The sequence below is a fragment of the Manis javanica genome, chromosome 13, assembly GCF_040802235.1.
Source record: "Manis javanica isolate MJ-LG chromosome 13, MJ_LKY, whole genome shotgun sequence".
Taxonomy (NCBI): domain Eukaryota; kingdom Metazoa; phylum Chordata; class Mammalia; order Pholidota; family Manidae; genus Manis; species Manis javanica.
The window spans coordinates 16,610,319-16,636,247 of record NC_133168.1 but is presented as its reverse complement, the minus strand read 5'-3'; the positions used below and the strand labels follow the sequence as shown (position 1 = coordinate 16,636,247).

Sequence of the window (25,929 nt, the reverse complement as noted above, 5' to 3'; positions counted from 1 at the left end):
GTCATTTTCAAACCTGAGGACTGATAACAAAAATTACAGTAATAGTAGTCATCCTCAAGCTTGAGGATCTGATTGCCACCAACTGGTCATTCCAGCTGTATTCAAACCAGTTCTACGCAGATGAGTTCATGACTCGCATTTTCCACAGGAGGCCAGTAGCTGAACTGGTAGGGAGCTCCATGCACACCCAGAAAGCAGTGCTAGGGTGTGTGCCCAATCCACAAAGACATTAGAGGAAATTAACCTGACGGGCAGTAAGACACATGTTTTAATGACACCAACATAGGCAAATCTTGTCCATCAGGTAAAATGCATGCAAGAGAGTGGTCCTATGATAGGACTGTAACAGAAAAGGGGGTCCCATCCAGGTCTAGTATGCCATACCTTTACCCCTCTCCCTGTGGGGGTTACTAAGGGGTCTAGATATAGTGCTACTGGAGGTGCATGCACTGGCCATGAAGATAAAACAAAACTCCTTGGTAAGATGCTCTTACCTTCTGACCATTTAGGATACACTACTGTGATCTTTGGGGGCCACTCTGCTGTTACTCCAGGAATACACAGGATCCAGCCCCCAGACCTTGTCCCCAAGGTCTCTGGAGGGCTACCCATCACTGGTCCCTCATATGTCAAAATGTCCAAGGCCAAAGCCACTGAACTGAGTCTCCAGGATTTATTGCAGTTGGTGCTGGAAGCAAGATATTATTCTGGTGGTCAAACCTCAGCTTCAATGATTCCTCCTTGGTCTGTGCTTGCAGTTGTATAGGGAAGGCAGCCGTGTGTATTAGCATGTCTACAGGGCTCAGTGCCCTCTTCCGGGGCTTCTCACTCAAATGCCGTAGCACTGTCCATAATTGGACTGACTATCCCTGCAGACTATTGGTTTCTGACTTCAGGCCAGATTTTGACAAGCCATTGTGCCTCTCTATCATGCCTTCCCCTGTAGGATTACATGGTACATGAAGCTTCCACTTTATCCCTAAATGCTGTACCCATTTTTGTAGTGCATGTCTAGTAAAATGGGTACCTTGATCACTCTCAATTACCTGCGGTCAGTCATAGACTGCAGAGAGACTCTCTAGGCTTCTTTTGGTCATTCACTGGTCTGTGCAACATGACCAGAATCCAATAGGTTGGTGCATTCATCCAAGCCGCTGCCAAAGGCTCAGCCATAACTATCTTTGGTCACATGGACATCCAGCTCACAGGGCTTTGATAGGTCTATCACACTCAAGGCCTGCATGGCCTTGACTTCCCGCTTTGCAGCAGCAAAAGCAAATGCACATGTTTCATCCCACTACCACCTGACACCCTTTTGTACCAGATGGTCTAAGGTCTTCAGAATTTGTGCCAAATGTGGGACCCCTGTAGAAAACAGTGGAAGTCCATTGCTGTCCTTCCCATGTGAATGAGGGCAAACTGTTCCTGACTTTCTGGGGCTATGTCAATGGAACAGAAGACATTAGCAAGATTCACAACATGATAATATGTCTCTAGTTCTTGACTGAGGGTATCCATAAAGACTGTAATACAGGAACAGCAGCGTGCAGAGGGGGTATGACTTTGTTTAATTCTCTGTAGTTACAGTTATGCACCAGGAGGCATCCAGCTTTTTTAATGGCCACACTGGGAAATTAAAAGGGCTATGGGTGGGCTTTATAATACCTACCTTCTCCTGTTCCTGAAGGGTTTCTCCAATTCCTTTATACCCTCTAGGCAATTTGTATTGCTTGGTATTAGTCACCTACCAAGGCACAGGCAAAGCTATGGGTGGGTGCTTAGCATGTCCCCTCAGAACTGCCTTTACCACATATATCCTCAGTCTGAACTCACCTGCAGTGGTCTGCAACCCCAGGCCCTGCAGGATATCTATCCCCAAAATACATTCAGGGATGGAAGAGATATATACATTACACTTCTTTAGGGGTAGATACCCTATTCCCAAAGGATTAGGGCTTGTTTCACTCTGATAGCCTTTCCCCCATAGTCATCTATCACAGGAGGGGTCTTGGGAAACTGCTCAGGGTTGCCATAAATCAGAGTGAGCATTCAGCTCCTGTGTCCACCAGAGCCAGGACACATTACACATTCACTGGGAACCAATGAATGGATATTTCAACATGTGACCTCTGGCCCCCACCCAGTCCCCCAGGTGCCTTGACCCTCTCCTCAGTCAAACAGTATTGCCCAATTGTCTGCCTGTGAAGGTCCAGGCAGAGTCAGCTCCCTCCCCAGCAGGAAGTCCTTCAGACACACTGGCCAGACTTGTGGGTCTCTTGCTTCCATTTCTTGGTCCTCAGCGGCTAGAACCACTGCTCTGGCTTCCGTTGTTGCCACAGCTCCAGTAAGATTTTATTTTACTTCCCATCCAGTTTCTCTGTTTTCTCTTGCCTTTATAGTTCAACCCACATCTGGGTCCTTATGACTTTCACAGGCCCTTCAAGCCCTTCCTCTCAGCAGTGGACTGTACTCCCTTCCATGCCCACATCGCTTCAGCCTCTCCCAAATCTGTCCCAGTACAGGTGACCTCATTCATGGGTGGCCCTAAGTGAAGGGCATGAAAGGGCCCAAAGAGGTATGGGGGAGCTGTTTGTAACATGGTAACCCTCATCCCTGATGTAAATGGCTCCTCATCTGGGCCATGATTTCCTGGGTTATAAATGGCATTTTTCATGCTCAATGCCCATAATATCTTTTGGAGCTTGGCATACATCTGCCATCTAGCTGGAAAAGATGGTAAATCACCCTGATTGGGCCATACAGTTCACAGTGCAGCCATCAGCCAGTCAAGGTGGAAGTGATTGCTTGGGGTCTGGTGTGCATTTTGTAATTGCTACCTTAAAGCAGGATGAGTTGTTAGAGAAGCCAGCTTTCCAATTTCTAACCCAGACAGAATAAACCCATCCACCCCTACATCCCAAAGGCTCAGAAGCCAGGCTGACAGGGACTCCAGTGGTTTCTGATGAAACCTGGAGCCCAAATCCAGCTCTGCCTGTGTGTAGGGGAGTATGGAGTGCTCTACGACCTGGGGAAAGGGCTGCTTCTCTCCCAGAAGAATTTGTGGTGCTGCGTCTTTATGTTCTTAACTACAACCAGGCGGGATTTCAATAAAGAAGAGATTGGTGCCTCCAGCACCACACCCCTCCCCTCATCCTTGTCTGATATATCTTCCACCATTTCTGGAGCTGACGGCACCACTATGTCCTTTACCTCCCCCACAGCACCTCCCGGCCTGTGTTCTCATGCTGCCACTGCTTGTGCTACCATTACATCCTTTACCCCTCCCACAGCACCTTGCAGTCATGCCATCTCAGTCATCCAACACATTTTTAACTTCCTCCAGGGCTCCATGCAGCTTGCATTCACATGCTGCATCTTCTTGTATTTCTCACAGGAGTTCATCCATCTCCTTCATAGCCTTTTTTTAATGCTGTGAGAAATAGCCAAACCACAGCTCCCACCACCTTTCAGGCACTATGTTTCTCTAAGGATCTCCCAATCTTGTGGAGGGCCTCTGTCATTGCCTCAGGTGTCACCGCCACCTCCCCCAAGTCCTGGGGAGGGGCCCACTCCTCAGGAAGAAAGCTACCTCAGTCCACATGTCGCCTGGGGGACACCTAAATTCCTCCTCTTCCATAAGAGGTTCCCGCAGTGAATCCTGCCGACTATGCCAAATGTCTCACCTGAGGGGGGTTTCAGCTGCGGGCAAGTCCACTCTAGATTCAATGAGACTGAAAAATGACAGTGGGACATTTGGAAGTAAAAGGTCTTACCAAGCTTTATTCTTGTGATGACAAGTCAAGTACTAGAATCACGTCTGCCTTAGGCAAATTCACAATCCATCTCTGTCTCCAGGCCTCTCCACTTCCTTAAAACCTTGGGCAGAGTACTGATTTGAGCCCCTTATATAGCAACACAGACAGCTATGGCTCACTGCCAACAGGTGTGCAGTCATGCACTGGTGAGCATAGCACATGCATGGTGGCAAGTAGATTAGGGTCAGGTGAGGATCCTAGCCATGGTAACTTCCATTTTCTCTACAATAATTTTGTTGGACAAAATTTGCGAGATGATGTTATCTAGTTTAATGCTGTTTATGTAAGCTCTGAAGACAAGCACAATGTTTATATATTGTTTATTGCTACAAACAGTAAAATATAATAAAAGGCAAAAGAATAATGAATACCAGATTTAAGAGTGGTTATCTCGAGTCAGGGGGGAATTGCATCTTGGAAAAGATTGTAAGAGCTATGCGGTTTCTCTAGTGTTTTCTTAAAGTCGTTGGTTGGTATGTACATTTAAAAATTTTGCTTCATGTTTTTGAATGGATGAAATACTTTGTAATTTTAGAACTTGTTATTAAAAAGGAGGAAAACCTTTTCTAATCAGTTTGCTCAGCAGCTGCAGTTTTGAGTAATTAGTAACCATATTTTTCTGGGGCTGATGAGCTTGACCTTTTCCTGTTCACCCATCCTTGCCCCGTCAGATTAATTGGGGCCACATCATCATCCCTGACTGTTAGCACCAGTGGGAAAATAAGAGAAAACATGAAACCCTTTTATTCCTACTTGTTAGTTTGATGAGTGGGAGTAGAAATTACACGCCAAAGGAAATCTTCACAGTTTGAGCATATTTTGTTCACTTATTAGAATGCCAGTAGCCAACGTTGTTAACTGAGACAAACTTGAATTCTGAATCTCTTGCCACACCGAAGTGGTCAGGAAGACGGGGAGGTGCCACTTGGAAAACTCGCTCTAGCCCCTCCCCACTCCAGGGGAGAGGTTTTGATATACTGTTCTGAACTCAGTGTTTGCTTTGCATTAACAGCATGGCCGGACCCCCCTGCATCTTGCTGCAAATAAGGGCCATCTTTCTGTGGTCCAGATCTTGCTGAAGGCTGGCTGCGACCTCGACGTCCAGGATGATGTAAGTAGAAGCCATCCTTCTTTCAGGGGTGGGTTGTCAGGGGAGGTTGTCTACCTAGAAATCGACAGTGCAGTGTACTATCTGTGAGGCGGGACGGTAGTGGATTCTCTCTCTCCGTCCCTGTGCTGGGAGTAACTTTCCCTTGAAGACCTGCTCTGGGTCTCTCCCTCACTAGCAAGTTAGATTTGGGGAGTGTTGGGCAGGTTTCTCATGACGGTTCATTTACTCTCTAGCATCATTCAAGTGCAGAGTCTCAAAGGGCATTTTGCTTATCCTGTCTCAGTATGAAGGAACACCCCCCACCCCCCACACACATGCGCATGCACACACGTGCACAAACACACACACACATATCAAGGCTACTGGAAATGCGTGTCAGGCCAGGCTTACCATGGGAATAAAGATGGTGCTTAAAAGCATAATTTCTTCCTTTTCTCACCTTGATTTCTCTTAGTGTACCTTTAGTTAAAAAGGGCCTATTCAAAGGAAAATAACCTGATCTCATAGGATCCAGCAAAAGGAAGCCTTCAGAAAGAGCTCACTTTGGTGCTGTGCTGTTTTTAAGAGCCAGTCCCTGAGTCTCTTCATTCAGATTGATCTGGACAAAGACTCCAGCTGGTTCCTCTCAGGTTCCTGAGTCCGTCAGCAGGGCCGGCGGTGAGGACTCGTAGTATCGAGGGTTGCCCTATGAGGTCTTGGGGAAGTCGTTTCTCTAAGAAAGGGATGCAGACAAGATTATGTCATTTGTCCTCCAGTGAGTATTAGGAAAAAGTCCTGTAATAATGTGATTGGAAACTATTTTCAGAAACTGTTTCTAATTCTGATTTGTGTAGGGGGACTCTAAGACAAGAACTTATAGGAAGACACAGAATCTTGGAGAGTTTTGTGCTTATCATAACCTCTTCCAGATTCACCTTAACCGTGGTTACAGACTGTTAACAAATTTCAGACCCATAGTGTGCTAGGGTGTGGCTTACCAAAGCACTTCTAGGTTTCTTTGGGCCTCTGTGTGAATGTCTGAAAGCTTGGCAAACACACAAGTGAGAAGGGTACCATTCCAAAGAAATGCCTAAAAATGTCATTGCTTTATTCACGGGCAGAGGTTGTCCAGTGTCATTCATAAGTCCCCAGTTATATTTGGAAACTGTTGGGTCATCAAGGATCTTATTTTCAAAAGATTCTAATTTAGCTCTAAGCTGGTGATTTCTACCATAGGTCATAATGCTTTTTATTTTCCTACACTGTAGCCCTCATAACATTCTTGGTTGTATCACATCTTTAGATGGCAGGAGCAAAATATAGGGAGAGAGGTTGTGACCACAGAGAAGGAAGGGCGTTGAGTTGCTGGTGCACACACTTTAGGATGCGTCTGATCTTCTGCCATCAGTGAAGTCCTTGCCTGAGGCTTGCCAACCCATCCCAGCACAGCTCTCTGCCTCAGGTCCTGAGCTCCAAGTACTATTGAGTTCTCAATGGAGCAAATCCATGCTAACTTCATAGAACTGCTGTTTATATCAGGCAAGGTAGGAAGTAAAATAGTAAGGAGTTGTCAGAAGGTAGCCAAGAGGAGACACATGCCAGCAAAAGGAAAGTCAGCTCTATTTTTAGACAGAAACACCCTCTTTCGTTTATTGGGATTAAGTATTTTCCTACATCTTTTCCTTGCTCTAGACAGACAATGCATACATTAACTCTCCCAGATAACTTAAGACAAAGTAAAACAAAACAAAAACACACTAACAACAAAATAGTGTAAAAATAGTTGGGAATGGAAAAGGTAAAATTCACTAGTTCTGAATATTGCATTTGCCAGAATGTGATTCATGTCTGTTCTATATATTTACCATGTCTGTTGATGATCGGCCTTGAAGTTTATCCAAGAATTCGAAGAAGAAAACTCTTTATGGGTGTTCTTTAAAGAGACTTAGAGATTATTGGAAAAAAATCAGTTCAGAAGTTACCTGTCTTAGATGATGGGTAGAAATAGAGAATGCTAATATTACAAAGAATTTACTCCTAACTTCATATTCTACAGATACTGTTCTTTATGTCATGGTAAGGACTGAGAATTAGTTGAAGAATGACCTCCAGTGGCCTGGAGTGGGATTATTATGACTTTCAACCTGTGGAAACCAGTTCTTTAGAATATGCAACTCCAGGAGCAAATTCCCTCTCGCTTTCCGCCAATCCCATCAACCCTCTTTGGAGCTCTAACGCCATCTCTGAGTGGTCAGTGTGCAGTCACAACGCCCCCACCTCAGATATAGTCCAGGACTGTGTGGCCATGGTGAAAACCATGAAGGATGAAAAAAATAAGAAAAACCAGAGAAGAAAGGCTAGGAAGAACCCTAGAAGATCAGAGAGAGAAACAGAGGTCAGCAACTTGCTTTGCACACCTACGCTGTCTTGCGCTTCCTTGCAACATGTCTGCCTGCAACACCTGGGAGGGATTCCTCCTGAATGGGTGGGGCATGTGCCGCCTGTGCATGACTTTGGGTTTCTTCCATGAGACTTGCTTTGGAATCTGCCTGCGCTCACTCTTTTCACCACACAGAAAAGGAAAGTAAAAGTACTTCAGAACAAAGATGTAGACCTCAGAGATTGCAAACTCCTTAAATTCCAAAGTGAGAAACACTGATGTCTTTAGAAAAAGTGAGAACTGGCAGTTCATGCACTTTGTAAATGGGTCAGCTTGTTCCAGATCAAAGTGCCAAAGTGCAAGTTTGCTGGCTCTTCAAAAGCCCAACTGCAGCATTTTTCCTTCTGCTCTGTGTTAATCAGCCTACAAGCACTTCTTGGGGGCCTGGAGTGTGATGGTCCTATGCTAAAGCCCTTAGCTTCGTGATGCCATGAAGGGGCAGCCCCAACCCCATGAGGGCACCTGGTCTTTTTAAAGGCCTGTCCTAAGGTTAAGTAACTTCACAGGTTAGAAGCAACTTGGGCTAAGCGCCGAGACCCTGGACAATTTGAATTCCGGCCTGACCATGCTACCCCGAATTATCTGGTTATCCTAGGCTAGGCGCTGAACCGCACTGAGCCTTGGTTTCTTAATCAATAAAATGGAGAATTAGAGGTCGTGTCACTTGGAGCATAGTAGAGGGTCAGTAATGATTCACTGAACAAATAATTAGCAAATGCTCTTAAAAGTACCATCCTTTTTCTAGCATTTTTTCTCCATCTCAGAATTTCATGAGGAAATGTTTCAATAGTGAATTTAACTTTTAGAGGAAGAAAAGTTGATTTCCAGGTAATTGGCCCTGTTTCAAGCGAGGGTCTTAGGTGTCCTGCTGTGCTGTGTTCTGGGCAGAACGGCTGTGAGAGAGGTGGCTCAAGGTGGCCCTTTGCTTGTGTATTTCATGTCTCTCCAGCTTTTAACTCTCATACCGGTCACTTTTGAGTGGCTGGTTTTTATACGCCAGGGGGTTCCTCACTCAGGCCTCCAGAACTACCCTACCTGGTGTTAACAAAGCTAATGGTCCAGCTACCAGGCAGCTCTTACAGTGGGCAAGGCTGACTTGGGCTGTGACAGTGCTCATCGGGCTGGTGAGCCACGGACCCAGGCTCTGCGTGAGGTCTCTGAGGGGGTGACAGATGGAGGGAAAACTGTGGCCTGGAGGCAGGGCAGCTAAAGGTCTCTGCAGGGCAAGAACAGTGGCCAGGGACACCCATGCCAGCTGGCTTAGGGCAATCGTGTTCTCATTGCCCCCTCCCACAAGTTGTTAGAGCTCCTTAAGCCTGGATAATCCATTAGGAAATTTATTTTTAAGGGCTAACTACCGGTTAGATTTAGCTTCTTGCATTAAACTAGAGTTTCACAAAGGCATGTTACCTTAAGGGAAGCAAATACAGTAGATTCATGCGAAGGCGCATAATGAATAATGGTGACATTCCGGCTCCAAAGCTCCTTCAACTCATGATTTAGTGGCAGCAAATAAAACATCTGACCTACAGCAAGGCTCGGGTTAGACTGAGTCCTCACCAGCGAGGCCCTTTGTGCAGTGACTCTACAGCAAGAGGAGCCAGCTTGGGGGGCTTGCTGCTCATGCTTGAGGCACGACATGGGCGGGGGGTTTAAGTTTCATTCTGTGAAAAGGTTGTCTTTGCTTTGAAGAGGGCTGGTCAGAGTGCCAGCAGTGTGTCGGGATGTTACAGGCCTCTAACAGCTAGAAATCTGCCCTCACCGTTTCCCTTGAGAGAGTGGGCTGCAGTTCCCCTGCCTGCTGAGATCAGAGCTCCATCTTCCTAGCAGGCCAGTGAAAATTGCACTTAGCATCCATTTCAGGAAAACCCATCACCATTTTGATGGGGAGATGGGCAGTCTTGGAAATTCTTGTAGAAAGTTGAAAAAGCTAAGCCTTGGGCAACTTCTCCTACAGTTACTAGTTTGGGCTTTAAGATCACCTCCTCTGGAAACACTTCCTAAGATGTTTGAAACGGGTGTGTAATGGCTGGGCACACCTCCTGCGCCTGCTGACTCGGGGCTGCATTCTCTGGACTGCATGGCACCCAGAAAGGGTCTTGTTTCTTAAGTAAGGGCTCCGGGAAGGTGGGTGAGAAGAAAACCAACTCTACACCTAATTTATGATGAGAATAATAGCTTAGAATGGCGAGGGGAGAATTTTGGATAGAAATGCTGAGGACGGTGGGTGAAACTGTGGTAGTGGGTCTGGGTGTCCTGACCCTCCCCCGGGGAACCCCTTAACTGTGTGAATGAACAGTGAGAAAAGGTTTCCAGAGATGGCCGGTCCCTTTAATGCCATATTGTTACAGCTCAGACCTTTAATAAATGGTAGTTTTTCCTGATGCTCGCATTACGTGTTTAATAGAAAAACTTAGAAAGTAGTAAAAAATACAAGGAAGAAAATAAAAGTCACTTCCCCATGTGGATTTTTAAAGGAAGATTTTTAAATTTTAAGGTGAATTTGAATTTCAAATAGCATAATTGCTTTTTTATTATGGTAAAACGTATGCAACATAAATTTACCACCTTAACCATTTTTGACAGTGTGGTCCAGTGACATTAAGTACATTCCCGTCACTGTGCGACCATCACCAGCCCCCATCCCTACAACTGTTCTTTGGACCGAGTGCTGTAATGTACACTACTGTTGGTTACGGGTTCTAGGGAGTTTAACAAGTAGAACCAGCATTTCATTAAGGTTGTTTATAAATAGCCATGCATCCCTCTTTAAAAACTCTCCATGTTTTCTGTCTTGCAGTGGTCTCTTTCCTCTCTTAGGCTAGGGACCAGGGAGGCCCAGGGTCCCTCCTTTCCTCTCCTGGGGCTCCACCAGGAAACTGCCTTTATGCAAAATGTTTACCAACCAAATCACAGAGTCCAGGAAGGGCAGGGAGGGGCCTTTGGGATCATCCACCCCCTCCTTTCACAGGTGAAGAGCCTGAGGGCCAGTGAGGGGGCAGCTGTCTCCCAAGACTGGGCACTACTCACCTCTTCTGACGCCGTTGCCCTGTGCCCTTTCCTTCCCACCAAGAATTTTCCACATGGCTCCCCCCGTCTCCCCTTTCCAGCCTAGACCCCAGGTCTCAGCCTGACTCCCTGATACGTCAGAGAGAAGACGTGCTTACAGACGTCAGAGCCCTCTCTTGTTCCAGTCTTGACTGCTGTGCCTCTGGGAGTGTTCAGCCCTCTCGAGTGCAGTTAGGAGAAAGTTCCTTCAGGTGCCCTGAAGAAAAGAGAAGGTCGGCAGTCGCAGGGATCTGACGCCAGAGAAAGGGATCAAAGGCAGCATAAGTCAGTAAGGATGCTGTTAGGAAGTACCCGGAGAGGCTTCTTGGAGATACGCAGGGACGCCTGCAGGCTCTGGGGTCCTCAGCTGACATAGTGTAAACCCCTACATCTGTCTGGCCAGTACGGGTGAGTCGGCAGATCTGAGAGCTGCTCACTGACACAGCTGGGCAGCGCCTCCTCTGAGAGCAGGGACTGGAGAGCTCGGGGAGCCAAGGTTCCCGGCATTGCCGCTTCTCAGACCCACTCTTCACAGCCTGGCAGTCACAGTCCTGCTGCACGCTGCCATGCCCCGTGGTGGCGGCCGAGTGCTTGAACCTCTTTCTAAGGCTGGCTCTGCAGCTGAGGGCTGTTCTGTGGATGGGGTCCCACTCAAGGTTTCCACTGAATTTGGGAACAAAGTGCCCTGCCCAGCTTGGGGACCAGTCCGTACCATGCAGGGAGGGGACATGGCCTTGTGTCAGAATGGAGGAGAGAGTGAGTGGGTGGTGGGGGGCTGGTGGGGGCGCTGACAGCTGTTCCTGCCTCTGTCCCACTCTGCAGGGGGAGCAGACCGCCTTGCACCGGGCCACAGTGGCAGGGAACACCGAGGTCATCGCGGCGCTCATCCAGGAGGGCTGTGCTCTGGACCGGCAGGACAAGGTGGGGTGGGCCGTGTCGGCCTGAGGACCCCCCATTTGGGGAACTTTTGAGTGCCCAAGATGTTGTCATTCCTGAGTCTTATGTATTTTTTTAAACCTTTTTTATTGGCATATAGATGACAGGCAATATTATACTGATCATTCCTGAGTCTTATCACTCACGATTTAACATGGTGAAATCAGCCCAAATTGCCTTGAAAGAGTATCTAATATCTCAGCAGTTTTTTTTAGTCCTTCCCCCTGTTCTGTGGCAGCCGTGGGTAAGCACAGAGATATAAATGGTAGAGTGAAAGCTGGCCGGAAATGATGGCCTGTGTGTGCCTGGCTGGGGAAGGTATGTGCCCCAGGTGCTCTGGTTACCTTTATTTTCAGAATAGTGAGTGAGTCATTTTAAGTATATTGGGAAAAAAATTAGCAAAAGCAATCTTTATGACATCCCAATGACATATTTTATTTAACTCCATTGTTTTTAAGTGGTCAAGCAATCTTAAATCATGGAACATGACAACTAAGTGCAAGTCAGCCTCTGTTTACTTTTTCCAACAACTTTTATGAAAGTGTAATATATGTGCATGAAAGTACACCAATAAGCAAGCGGCACAGTGAGTTTTCACTACCTGAGCACCCCACTGTGAGCAACCAGATGGGGAAGCAGGCTGGAACCAGCACCCTGGACACCCTCACCCCCTTCCAGTTACTTTTCTGCTTGCTTCCTGCAGTCAGTCAGCCGCTCACTGCCACCCCCCATTCCCAGCACTTCCGCCCTGCCTGGCCTTTGGTACCATGGCCTCAGAGCACTAGGCTCCCCTCTTCTCGGATGTGGCAGCATTAATCCTCATCTCTTGGCACCAGTGGAATAAAAGCCTAAGGCAGAGGATGGGGCAGAACTGGAGGGTGGGCCTGCGCTGCTCCCCGCGGGTCGTCCCTGCCGGCTGGACAGCCCCAGCGGCCTCTGCCTCCTCTCTGCGCTGATCCCTCCCCTTCACCCAAGCCTTCCCCGCCCCGCCCAACCCAATTCATTGCGCTTAATGTTTCTTTATAGAAAGTTAAGGCAATACCAGCTATGTCAATTGCTTGATTTTTATTTAAAAGCTCCATGACTGAGGACTCTTGTTTATCTCATTCACGAATCTGTTTTCTCAGTGCCTGCTTATTTTTGGGGGGCCAGAAGCTTTTGGATTAAGCTGGGTCAGATTAAATTTATGAGAACTAAAATGTGGCGGGATGGAAAGGGGCAGGGTGGCATCTGCCCATCCAACCCTTGGACCCCTGGAATTTAGGACACTGGACTCTTCAACTTCCCGGTCTTTTCAGGTTCTCTCTGGGGTGGTGGCGGGGTTGGGGGCAGGAATGGACTTGGTGCCATCCTGACGGTGTTTTCTGATCCATGTGACCTGTGTTCGGACGCGGAGCCTTTCTCAGCTGGAGTTGCCAGAGAGCCTTAGGCCCCTAGTGCCTTAAGGCATCTGTTGCACATCATAAATCTAGAATGCATCTAGTGTGGTATTGATATGTACCATTTCTGGGGGAGTGGAGAGCCTGACCCCTCAAATCACTTCTGGGTTGGGTGAGAAACCCCAGTGGAGAACGGCCCTGTGGGGTGCCCTGAATCTATACCGTGATGCGTTCATATGAGATGAACTGGATGTACTGATCACCGTGTGACGAACCAGGTCTCTGATAACGTGCTCTTCCTCCCGCACGCGCTCTGCAGGACGGGAACACGGCCCTGCACGAGGCGTCGTGGCACGGCTTCAGCCAGTCCGCCCAGCTGCTCGTCAAGGCAGGGGCCAATGTGCTTGCCAAGAACAAGGTGAGGCCCGGCAGGTCCTAGACCTCCGCGTTCACGGGTGAGGCTGCCTGTCAGGTCCCGTCCCTGTCCCTGTGCAGGGAGGGCGTGGGGACCACGTGGGACCTGGCAGGGCAATGACAGCCGGAGTCCGTGGTGAGCAATGTCTGCGTGGTGAGCGCGGGCACCTGCTGGCATGGCTTCGCTTCCTCTGGCGCCCTGGCGCTCGCTGCCCCAGGTGTTGTGCCCTGGCAGTGGCTAAGCCGGCAGCCCTGTCCCCGGGGAGGCAGGGAAAGGACGGTAGCCTTTCTTCTTCCTTGTTTTCCCGCCTCCCTCTCTGGCGCCCATCCCAGCTGGTCTGTCAGGCATCTCTCCATCTCCTCTGCTCATTGCTAAGGCATCTCCGGGTTACTTCGGAAGCCTCACAGCAAACTGGCCAGCCTGCCTAGTCCCTTCTCTATCTGCTCTTCCCTCTGCTCAGAAACGCTCTAGTAAAGCTCCTCAGCCCGATGCCGTCACAGTCCACATCTGGGCCTCCTGCGTGTCCGAGCAGACTCCCTGTCCCCTCCCACTGCCCACCCCCCTACTCCTCACTTCTGCCTGTAGACCTGCACCCAGCTCCCCAGGGCAGCGTCCCCTCCCTCCCTGTGGACCCCTCGGGCTGTTCCCAGCCGACTCCCTTGGCACTGCACACAGTCATTTTATGCTGTTATTTACTGGTTAAATGATCCTTCGGGTTCCCTCACTGGTCACCTGGGTCCCGTGCTTGAGGGAAAGAAGCAGGCCATACATTGTAATATCTGCGGTAATGCCTGGCCCCCTGGCTCCCTGGCTCCCTGGCTTCCTGGCCCCCTGGCCTCCTGGCTGGCAGGCGGTGGCCGCTTCATTTCTTTGAGGTGATACATAGTCCACAACATGAGGTGGTAAGTTTATACCAACTCTGAGAAGTAGGTGGTTCCCAGGCAGTGGACAGGGAAGCCTAAGCTGGGAACCTGTAGTCTTGACTGAGACACATGATTCGTTTGTGATACAATTAGAACCATGAACCGGCCTGTGTCTGTGCGCCCCTGCACACTGCCTGCCTCCTGTCCTATGGAAACCGCAAGTTCTATCCAGATAAACAGAGGAGGCTGTTGGAAGCTTAGGTGAAGTGCCATCCCAGAAGAGGACTTTAGATTCTCCTCCAGCTAGAGCCCCTGGGGAAGCTTCCAGAAAGGTTTTTTTGTTACCCCCACCTTGACTGAGTTACAACTGACAAATAAAATTGTAAGATATTTAAAGTGTTCAAAAAGATGTGAAAGGATTCCTCCCACTGGGTTAATCAACACATCTGTTGCCTTATGTATTTACCTTTTTAAAAAATGTTTTTTTGTGAGAACATTTAAATTCTACTCTTAGTAAATCTCAGTTTAATACACAGTGCTGTCACCTGTAGTCGCCATGTTGTGCATTACATCCCCAGACCTTACTCATCTTATAACTAAGAGCTTGTGCCCTTTGACCAACCTCTTCCTATTTCCCACATCCACCAGCCCATAACAACCACTTTTCAACTCCTTGTTTCTGTGAGTTTGACTTTTTTTTTTTAAAGATTCTACATATCAGTGATACCATCCAGGACTGTCTTTCTCTTTCTGGCTTATTTCACTTAGCACAGTGCCCTCTGGATTCATCCATTTCGTCACAAACGACAGGATTCCTTCAATTTTAAGGTTGAAAAATATTCCACTGTATGAGAAAGGTCCTAACGTACCCAGTGAGTATTTCAGCCCCTGTCTGGGAAATCAGTACACATTGCTCTGGCTGGGAAAAATGCCTGCTAGGTATAGCTACCTAGGTCACTTTTTAAAAATGTCAGCTTTTGAGGTAAAATCCATATATAGGGAAGGTCATCCTTCTTAGGTGTGCCTTTCCCAGGATGTCATATAAAGGGATCATACAGTATGTAGGATTTTGTGTCTGACTGCTTTCACTTAGCATGTTTTTGAGATCCTTCCATGTTGTCACACATGTAATTAGTTCATTCCTTTTTGTTGCTGAGGGATATTCCATCGTGTGGATATACCGTGATTTGTTTATTCTAGCCCAAGGTGTTTAATTTTCTTGATCCAAATGCTTTTCAGCATGATTAAAATTTTCTTTTTAGTGAAGTGAATTTTGGTATGACATATTTCTAGAACTACCAGATTTCTTTTATCTCACCAATTTATTCAATACATATTTAATGACTCCCATGAAGCTAACAACTTAGACAACCTATTCCTTGTGTAATTCTCATTAGAATTACTCCAAGCCAAGCACTGAGCTCTTTCATAGGAAATGGAATGTTTTAAATGCAGACAGATTCTTCATTTTTGAGAAGTAAGCTAGCAGTGACTCCCCTACTTGGCTGTACTTTTTAAGATCTCCAGGGAAATTTTAAACCAAATAAAAGTAAGAAAAAAAAGTCCCCACCCTGATGATTATGTCTAGGGTGACCAGCTGCCCCAGTTTGCCCTACACTGAGGGCCTCCTGGGATTCAGGAGCTAAAACCTGAACTACCCAGACCTCATGCCTCACATGTATTAAATCAGAGTCCTGGAGGGGTTGCAACGGTGATGGATATTTTTAAAGCTCTCCAGGTGATTCTAAGGTGCAACAAAGGGTTAATGACCACTGAGGTTTGTAACCTACAGGTTCCTGGAGTTAATACCTCTAGGGTATTGTAACCCCACCCTGAGGTGGGGAAGACTCTACCCAGGCTGGTTAGAGTCAAGGCTATGAGGGGGAGGTGAGTGGCCCAGAGGCATACAGTCTTCCTGTTTATTTTTAAACTCATTCCTCTTTTCAGAAAGTGAGGCATATAACTCCCCTGGGCATGGCAGGCAGTGCTGTGACCCAGGAGGGAGAGGCTATACACAGGCAGTGTCACAGCGCTGAGCTCACGCAGGTGCCGTCCTGACCCAGCTTTGCAGCTCAGCAGCACAAGCACTGAGCTTGGATATTCAGCCTCTTGCACGCTCACAGGCTCTCTCAGGCCACCTCCACGTCTGTCAGGTGGTCTGCTTTTCTTGTTGCACTCCTAAGGGGTTATCAGTGGCCTTGCATGCCCCATTCCCATAGTTTCATAAAGTTCTGGTCAGGTCATGAGTTCTTTTTGCAAGGTTGCTGTGGACATTTTTCTGACCCTTGGTTGTCATTTTGACATGGCATGTTGAGGGTAGAGTCCAAAAAACAAAAGGGTCTCTGTATGGTAAGTGACAGGTGGAATTGTATTGCCTGTTATGCGTGGAACTTGTCCATAGTTTACATTTTGATGTTTCAAGAAAAGCACAAGCATGGATGCTTTGCAAAAGGCTTACAAGTTAAGTCAGTTTCCTTCAGCCTGCACTTACAGGAAATGGCCTGTCCTGCTGTCCGCACTCCATGGGCGGAGTGCTGTAGCCACAGCTGTTATCCCTGTCGGGCAGGAAGGATGCAGCCATCTCTAAGAGGACTATAACTCAGTGGATGTGCACAGCATTTTACCATTAAGAAAATGCTCTCCTAGGCTCTCTGAATCAGTCTGCATAGCCTCAGGATACAGGGGTCACGCTCCATTTTACAGGTAAGGAATTCAAGGCTGGGAATATTAAGAGCCTCACCTAGCGAACTTTAACTAGTAAGTGGCAGAGACAGGACTTGGAACCAAGGTTTTGTGACAAATGTGGCTCTCCTGTCTGTTTGGGTTCCATATCAACTGTTCTTGCCACTGAGGCACCCACACCAGGACTGCTAATTAGGAAGCAGAGAACATGAGCCTTGACATTTTTTTCCTGTAAGTATCGCCCCTCCGCAAGGCCTGTCTGTTGCAGGTGTGCCGAGAAGTGCGTTGCTAACGTGTCCTCCCTTCTCTTGCCTCTCTCCCAGGCAGGGAACACGGCTCTGCACCTGGCCTGCCAGAATAGCCACTCCCAGAGCACACGCGTCCTCCTGCTGGGCGGGTCCCGCGCCGACCTCAAAAATAACGTGGGTGCACGCGACCAGCTCCTCTCACACTCCTTGTGTCCGCTTGGAAAATAACCCTGAACGCGTACTTGAGTATTAACATCTAGAAATAAACATGTTTGTGTTTGAGGACTACGGATAAAGTACTCACTTCTTGCTGCTTTCCTAAGGGGCCATCTAGGGGCATGAGACAGGAGTCAGGACTCGGAAACACCTCCTTTTTCCCATCCTTTGCGCCTCGCTCCTCAGCCTTGGCTTGCTTCATCACTTCTTGCAGCACCGGCTGGTGAATGAGTTCAGGAAGAATCCAAATGCTTGAGGGAAGTCTTCCCCCACATAGTGCTGTACTAGTAACCGATGCTGGATGGGGCTGCACGGGGCGGGTCTTCGGTGCTCTGTGCCTGTGTCTATAGGCTGATCCCCGAGGCATCCTTACAGTGAGCTTCATAAGGGCCAGTAGCTCTCAGAGGACGCCTGACCTGAGAAGTCACAAGGATGTTTCTCCTCCCTCCACAGCAAAGTGCATTTCCTTTTGAAGTCCCAGCTTCCGCCACTTTGGCTAGAGGACCTGACTACGGCCTCTCTTAATAACTGGTCTTAGCTGGGGACTCCGTGACTGGGGACAGACTCATCTAAAGCGGTTCTCAGGGTGCTCTGAGCCTCAGCCTGCGCTCCTTTTTGATCCAGGGGAGAAGGCCATGCTGAGTGGTTGCCATTCGTAAACAGAGCTAGAATGAACACGTCAGGAGAGCACTGCAGAATGGCACAACTTTGTCTCCAGTTTTATTATTGTCCCCTGGGAGCAGTTGGACCTGTGACCACTAAAGGGATATACTGATGCTGAGTCTTTCTGAATGCCCTTTTGTCTTCCTGTCTAGTAACTGCTTCCTCAGCAGGTCCCCAGACTGCATTGCTCCATAGAGGGTATTGGGGTCTTACAGGATGCAAGATGGCATGCAGCTTGAATTTTTTAGAACACATGTGATCTTAAAACCTGCTCTCCCTGCTACCCTGTCCTGTGAGCCATGATGCATCTATGATGGGAAAGCCTCATTTGCAAAGCAGTGCCACTGGTCCTGACTCAGTTTACTCCGGGGGCTTCGGGGGCTAGGAGAGGCTGGAGTCACTGGATTCTTACCAAGTGCTAGGTAAGGAGAGCCTGCCTTTGCAGTGGTGGAGGCCTCATGGGAAGTAGGCGTCCAGCATATGAAAGCAGAGACTGTGCAGGTGGAAAATGAGCCGGACTGCAGACAGCAGCAAAGGGCTGTGAGTCTTGGAGACAAGTATCTGTGGTAGAGGAGATGCTTATAATTCAGGCTGATATCCTCTAAAGATATGCTAGTCCACCAGCATTAAAATGATATTTTCTCTTTACATTCTGCTTTGTTTTACGATTGCTCAGACTGTGCTTAGGGTTTGATTTCTGTCCGTAGGCTGGCGATACCTGTTTGCACGTGGCCGCACGCTATAATCACTTGTCCATCATTAAGCTCCTCCTCAGCGCTTTCTGTTCTGTCCATGAAAAGAACCAGGTCAGTGTGTGTGTCCTCCTTGTGGCCCCCGGGCCCGCTTCCCGTAGGGTTAACTGGCAGGTGTGTTAGCACAGTGGGAGTGGGGGCTGCTGGGAGCCTCTCCCAGCTGAGGGCTCGCTTTGCCTGGGTGTTCCACTGAGTTCCTGTGGCCCTGCTTTCCCTGGCCTCCCAGACAGAGCCTGCCCTTATCATTCCAAAACCATACTGGTCTTGCACACTGAACACTTCCTGAAGATCCTGGGGCAGGTTTTGTTCTAATGACTTTATAAAGGAAACCTAGAAGGAGGGGCGGGGGCATCTCACGACTCCCACTGCCACTTTGCGCTGATGGAGTCTCTGGTTTCTGTAAAATTTGGTAAGTGACCTGTATCTACTCCATATAGAAGGGTTTTGAAATAAAACTTTATTAGTGTTCTGTGGAAAGGTGTGTGGTTTTCAATAGTTGTTTAAATATTTTTTAAATGTTTTTGTATTTGCTGATACCTAAGTGATGCACTGTTTGATTTGCCTGAGTTTAGGTGTATATATCTGAAATCTTAAAAATAGATTGTTTTATCTCCCTATGTTGACAGATAGCTGTACTAGTGGGCTGAGGATTTAATAATATGGGTAACTGTTGAACCACTGTGCTGTGTACTTGAAACCAATATAAAACTGTAGATCAATTTCAAAAATAGACTGTTATTCACATATTCCTTATAATGGTGTTTTCTGACCTTGGCTACATATAAGAATCAACAAGAGAATTAAAAACACCATCCTGAATCCCACCTCAATTTAAATGACCAAAATATCCACATAATGGGATTTCTTAAAAGTACATGGCCCGAGTGTGCAGACAGGATGGAGAACCACTGACCTGGCAGAATAGCTGAATTGTGTCATCCCACAGCCTGCCAGTGGGTTCTAGTTCATCAGGTCACAACCCTCCACAGCCCCCACTCACTGGGGGGGTTCAGCCATGGCAGCTTGTGTCAGTCACTTTGGAGCTTTGAAGAATCACTGCGCCCGACATGTACTCCAGACCAATTCAGTGTCTGGGGGCCCAGGCATCAGTAGTTTTTCAATGCCCCCAGCTGACTGCAGTGTGCAGCCAGGCTCGGAAACCGCTGCCACAGAGCTTGCTCCCCCACACACCACAAGTAACTCAGCAATGGAAGAAATACCTCCCTGGCTACTCCCTGGGAAAGAGGGCCACAGAGATGGCTGGATTTACACACTGCCCAGGGAAAAAAGTATCAGGCTGCTATACCTGATTACCTGATAGGAATTTCTATATTTGCCTGATTTTTTAAAAATACATCATTCTGCTTGGGGTAGTAGGGGGGCATTGGAAAACCAGCATTTGTATTTGGAATTAGCCCCCAAAGCAGCATTTGTCATGTTTGTCCACAGTGATTCCAATGGCCCCGTCACTCCCCTGCAGGCGCCGCAGGGATGGGCTGGTGCTTGTAGCCATCTTTGCAGGCTCTGCTCATTCGAGCCTCAGAAACCTAAGGGGTTCTCTGCCCTCTTACGTGCCTGGGCAGAGGGACATAGTCCAGAGCTCTGGGATGGAGGGCTTGCTGGCCCCTGACTAGCCTGTCGTCTTGCCTTGATGTGAGGCTTCTGATCTCACTGTTCTCAACAACCCACCCAGCACTGCTTTGCCCTCTGCCCTTAATCCTGTGGTTTCTGGTATCTCCAGGCAGAAAGGAATGTGGTATTAGTGCATAGGTTTCGTTCCAAAATCTCTTTTAAAAGAACCACATACCACTTCAGCAAAGTGCCCCATTACGGTCTAAGGCAAATCTGAGTTTGACTTTGAAAAGCCACCACCATGGGATGACAAGCCAGAGGGCTGGGGGCCGTGAGCGCGTGGGTGTTATTAGCAGGCTTTCTTTTGATTAATTTCAGGCTGGAGACACCGCACTTCATATTGCTGCTGCCCTAAATCACAAGAAGGTGGCTAAAATCTTACTGGAAGCTGGGGCAGACGGGACCATCCTTAATAATGTGAGTTGAGTTGCGGCAGTGGTTTCTGAAGCCACGCCCCCTTCCTGAATGGGCTGTTTGATTACTGCCTCGCCTCCTGCAGACCCCAGGGGCACTTAGCCTTGCCCAGGCTTGCTCTGGAGGAACAGAGCCCTGCTAAAGCTACAGCCCCTGGGGCGCTCAGGCACTGGGGGAACCCGTGCTCTCAGCAGCCCCAAGGGTGCGTCGCTAGACTCACTGCTGAAGTGAGCACCTCCTGCTGAGAAAAGGAAGGTAAGAGGTACCTAAGGAAACTGACAGGTGGATGTTACTGGAAGTGAGTTCGAGGCCTACACACGATGAACTCAAAGTGACCACATGGCCATCAGATTGAACATCCTCAAAACTCAAGCTCCTTTCTCTGTAGAATCGCCTTCCCTCTTCTCAGCTCCATCAGGGTCCACCCCCTCCACCTCTCCCGGGTCCTATGAGCTCAGGCGTCCTTTCTGCCTCGGGACTGACCGGTGACCCCTGCCCTCCTGCAGCAGCCCAGACCCAGAGGGGCCTGGGGCGGATCAGCTGTCTGGAGAGCCGGGGTGCTGAAGCTGGCGAAAGCCTCCGTATCTGGCGCCCCCTTCCTCCCCTCCTCACAGCCCTGGTGCCAGCGTGGCTGGGGGGTGCGTCATGGCACCCCCCCCCTCCCATGATGCCCTGAACCTCCTTCCCTTCCTTTGAATCCCACTGTTATCAACTCCTGGTGCTTGGCTGAATCCCCTAGAGCCTCCCTGTGGCCAGGACGTCTAAGCGTTTTCCTCAGTCCAGTTACTGAGACTGCGGCCGGGCCCTGATCGGCCCTTCCGGGTGTCTGCTCCACGGTTTTCTAGGGAAAGTTCACTGCTGGTCTGGATTTCATGGCCCTTGGTGTCTCCTCAGCTGAAACCCTACGCGCTGACCCGTCTGGTTTTTACCTTGCCCCGCCCCTTTCCCAGGAAGTACTCCTGGGAGGGCAGCAGCAGCCTTGGCCTCCCAGCGTGCAGGTTGCTTGCTCCGGCAGCCCTTCCCCTCTGTTGCTGTGTTAGTCCCGGATCCTTGGGTGTCACCTGGCTCCCTTGCTGAATGGGATGAGGCTCCAGAGCAGGGCCACACCGTACACGTGGTCATGTTTTGTTGAGCACGGGCAGCTGCTGGTTGACCGTGTGCTGGGCCACTGTCCCAGCCAGGCTGTGTGTCCTGGGCTGGAGGCCCTCACGCCCTGTCTTCCCCTGTGCTTTCCGTAGGCAGGCCACACTCCGCTGGAGACTGCCCGCCATCACAATAATCCGGAGGTTGCTCTTCTCCTCACTAAAGCTCCCCAGGTAGGACTTATTACATTTTCTATTGTATTGATTATGTGGAGCCGCAAAGTCACTGGGACTCCCTGGTTGCAGTCTACTGAAGCCAATTCCAACTTAGATGGGCCTACTAACTGCACAGTGGGAAATCTAGGAAGCCATGTGGGCCGCCAAGGTAACGAGCCAGAGATTTCAGGTCCAGCCCGCTGCTTTTCATACACAGGCATCATTCCCTCCCTTTGCCACATCACTGCCACTTCCAACTTCCGGGATCATAACTCCTAAGGTACTGGCAGGAGAGAAGTTCCAGCTTAAAGCGCTGCAGGAAAGGATCTTGATCAGAGAGCTTGGGACAAAGTCACAGAGCAAACAGGACAGGGGGTTTGAGAAGATGGTTGCATCCGTCTGACAGCATGGTCAGAAGTGGCACTTCCTGGAGAAAGGTGGGGGAGAGGGGTCCTTCCTGGGCAGACCAAGTCGAAAATGCCCACTAAAGGCAGCTAAGTGTGATGTATAGCTTTCCTTTTTTATCTCTCATTTAATTTTTTTACAAATGATATGTCAGTTGGGGTTTAAATTCTCCCATTAACAATAAAGAAATTTAATGCCTTATAAGCTATTCATGATTTCAGCCCCCTGAAATAACTGTTTTTGTTTCTTCATATTACCACAGACACACAGTTTTTCTATCATTGTGCCTGCAGTGTATATACCCTCTCAGAGTCTGCCCTTTGTCCTTACTGTAATAGAATGTTCTGTTGTCTTCACAATTACTCATCATAAGGGGAGCATAGTATTCTTTTTTTAAACCATTTCCTTAATGTAGGGCGTTTAGGTTATTTCCCAGTTGGAGCTATTCTTTATTAAATTACAGCAAATACTGATCGGTTTTCCACCTTATTCCGGCTAATGTTTCAAGAGGACAAAGTCTCAGGGAGCCAGAGGAAATTTCCAGACACCATTCGGCTGCATCACAGCCCAGCCCTAGCCAGCCAGGGTTCTGTATGGCCTTTAGTTCGTTCCAGTTTTTAAAACATGCCTAATATAACTGTCAGTTTCTGGAAATGTTTAAGATTTTTTTTTTTGCATTTTGAAAATTGATCACATTTTGGCCATGGAGTTGGTCCTTCTAGGTGGTCTCTGGAAGTCCGTGGAGCCCTTGACAGGCACGAGTCAGGTGCTCCCTTGGAAGAAGGCTCTACCTCTCCAGCTATGCAGACAAATCACCAGCAGAATCACATCCATGACATCTCATAGAAAAAGGCTGGTCTGTCCATGGATCGAAAAGCATGGGGTGCTTTATAAATGAAAGAACCCCTCACAGTTCGCTGGCATGTCAGCATTTGGCAGTTTGGATAGCCAGCTCTGCCCTCAGCTGTATGAACGTCATCAGCTGGGGAGTAGAATATCCCCCACGCACACAAAGACTTATGTGCCTTGAACCTGCCTGGCGTTTGTCTTCCAGAGCCCAAGATCTGCAGTCATAGGGGAAAAGTTTTTACCGTGGGCCATTCTCCTTGAGGGATTTCCACAAGAAATAGGCAAGTTTTTCTGCACCCATATTGAATGTCACCCAGGATGACATTGTATGAAAAGATATTTTATGTAATTATACATGCTAAACCCTCTTCTCAGCACAAAGAAGGGACTTTTAAATATGCATAATATTGTATGTGTGCTGTTCTGCTGTTCCATAGTTCCAGAAATGGTCTTACTGTTTTTTATTTGAAACAAAAAATCCCCCTGCCTGGGCACCTTAGTTGGCCATGGATTTCAGTGGCTCACAGCAGTACTGAGAAGATGCTTCTTGCTGAGGACTGAACATCAGTATCCCCTGATTTGTATGAACTGAAAAAGATTGCTGACGTTCCCTCTGGTAGCTGGGATGGTGTGCTGAGAACAGCTGTGAGCCACGCGGTTATTCTCACTGGCTAATAACATGGTTTATAGAGGGAAGTTTTCTGGTGATTATGTTGGGTTTGGGTGACTCTTGAGTGTCCCTCCTTATTTTGAATTGATGTGGTTCACAGATGCTTCTGAAATGAGTTTCAGGTTGATTCTGGTGCTGTATCCTGGTCTAAGGGCCCATAAACTGAATGACCGGGCGCTGCTCACTTCCTTTCATCAGACTTGACCTCCTAGTGAGTCTGAATTCAGTTTAAAAATGGTTTAGGCCAGCAGTTCTCAGACCTTGTGTTCTAAGGACCCTGTTACGTTCTTAAATATTACAGAGGCCCCTTTGTTTTATGTGAGTTATGTCTATTCATAGTTACCCTCTTTGAAATTAAAGTTGAGAGATGTTAAAGATGTTCATTTAAAAATAAGTCTATTTTACAGTAACATAAATAGCATCTTTTCTGTGAAAAAAACTATTTCTCAACACAAAAATTGAGTGAGAAGAGTACCATTGTTTTACATTTTTGCAAATCTCCTATTGTCTTACTTGAAAGAAAACTGCACGCAGAAATTGAGGATCCTGTTACCTGTTGCAGTTTCATGCATGCAACCTCCGGGGTACTCCACTGCACACCCCAAAGACAGTCAGAGCGGGAGAGACCAGCGCTGCTGCAGTGTCACGAAAATAATTTTAGCCTCATGGACCCAGGGGTCCCTGGACACTTTCAGAGCTGCTGGCTTAGGGATGAGAGTAAAAATCGGGCTTAGCCACAGGCAGATATTGGCAGGAATTGGCAGAATGTTCCACTGAGATGTTCTCAGAACGTGTACAGGTTCTTTTTGTCTTACAAAGGAATCATTGAACTTAATGGACACAAGCAGGTCTGACACAGAAATGAGAACACTGTGCTGAACTGCAGAGAACCCTTATCAATCTATGCAAAGCAACATAAAATGTTTTACCGTAGAAAGACAGTGTGACCTTGAGAAACTGTCTTCGCCTTCAGAACCTCCTGGTTAAAGGGGGTGGACCCTGCGACTGCAAGTCAGGGGAAGGGTGTGGAGCTGGGCTGGAGACGGAAGGTCTCCACCGGCTCCAAGGTCTGTCTTCTGTGGCTAGACGTCCTCGGCCCTCTGAGCAGCTCAAAGGTAGCCAGCTGGGTGGGAGGCAACTGACAGTGCCCGACGGCCCTAAGTGCACCACCACCTCCTTCGTGTTGGTTAAGCCCAGCAACTCTTCATTGTCACGTTCAAGACTGCAGGGCACAGAGAGGTCTAGGAACTTGCCCGGAGCTCCTGTAGGCAGCTGCTGGGTTCCAGTCGGGATCTGTCAGACCCCTCACGTTCTCGCTCCTGTCCCTTCTACCTCTCCGCACATTACGGGCAGACCATCGCTTCCTTTTGGGGAAGAGACTCTGTGGTCAGTACCAAGGCTCACGGATGCACCGCAGTAATGTTTGAATCAAATTGAACATGACTTAGAGTTTGGCCAAGAAAAGCCTGATGTGCTAGTTCAGGTCCAGGGTACCCAGGCAGTGAGCCTGCGCCCGGCATAGGGCTGCCAAGCCGTGCAAGCCCAGGGGACGCCACTCACACCCTTTTCTGTGTGAATGGTGCCCTGCACATCCGCATGGCAGCCCTGGCCTGATGATACTGTCGTGGACTGAAAGCTCTGTGAGGCCAGCGGCAATGCCCTGCCTGTGTCTGGTCCCCACAGTGCCCAGCACGAGCCCGAGGAGGCACAGCAGGTGGTCTGGAGGTGCCTGTCTGAAGCAGGTGCCTGGTCTCGCCCCAGTCCCGTTAGGCCTTGAATGCCGAGGGCAGGGACTTCTCTCCCACCAATGCTGCACACACCCACCGCTTGTAACGGAGCCTCTTGCCTCCTTCAGGTCTTGCGCTTCAGTCGTGGGCGAAGCCTGAGGAAAAAGAGAGAGAGGCTCAAGGACGAGAGGAGAGCCCAGTCTGTGCCAAGAGATGAGGTGGCACAGAGCAAGGTAGGAGGCAGCACCCCCGACCCGCCCCAGCCCTGCCCCAGCCTGGGGGCCGGAGACACTCTCCTTGCCTCCCCCAGAAGCCCCCGCGGCCCCCTTGCCAGCCTCGGCCTCTCCCCCCACTGGGCCCCTTCACTCCGCTGTCAGCCTTTCCCCT

The 25,929-nt window shown here is 48.6% G+C and overlaps 1 protein-coding gene across 17 annotated transcripts in view; it reads left to right on the top strand.

Moving 5' to 3' along the window:
- Nucleotides 1-25,929, top strand: part of ANKRD6 (ankyrin repeat domain 6) — a 169,338-nt gene that overhangs the window by 136,431 nt on the left and 6,978 nt on the right. For 11 of the 17 annotated variants that reach the window (XM_073220976.1, XM_037014111.2, XM_017662780.3 and 8 more), the window contains exons 3-10: nucleotides 4,828-4,926; nucleotides 11,216-11,314; nucleotides 13,028-13,126; nucleotides 16,992-17,090; nucleotides 18,503-18,601; nucleotides 20,498-20,596; nucleotides 21,832-21,909; nucleotides 25,671-25,775. In XM_073220976.1, the coding sequence (XP_073077077.1) occupies nucleotides 4,828-4,926; nucleotides 11,216-11,314; nucleotides 13,028-13,126; nucleotides 16,992-17,090; nucleotides 18,503-18,601; nucleotides 20,498-20,596; nucleotides 21,832-21,909; nucleotides 25,671-25,775 (777 nt within the window). Of the gene's footprint in view, nucleotides 1-4,827; nucleotides 4,927-6,961; nucleotides 7,301-11,215; nucleotides 11,315-13,027; nucleotides 13,127-14,754; nucleotides 14,859-16,991; nucleotides 17,091-18,502; nucleotides 18,602-20,497; nucleotides 20,597-21,831; nucleotides 21,910-25,670; nucleotides 25,776-25,929 lie in introns of those variants that run through there. The other 6 variants (XM_073220973.1, XM_073220978.1, XM_073220979.1 and 3 more) reach the window with 6 other exon arrangements.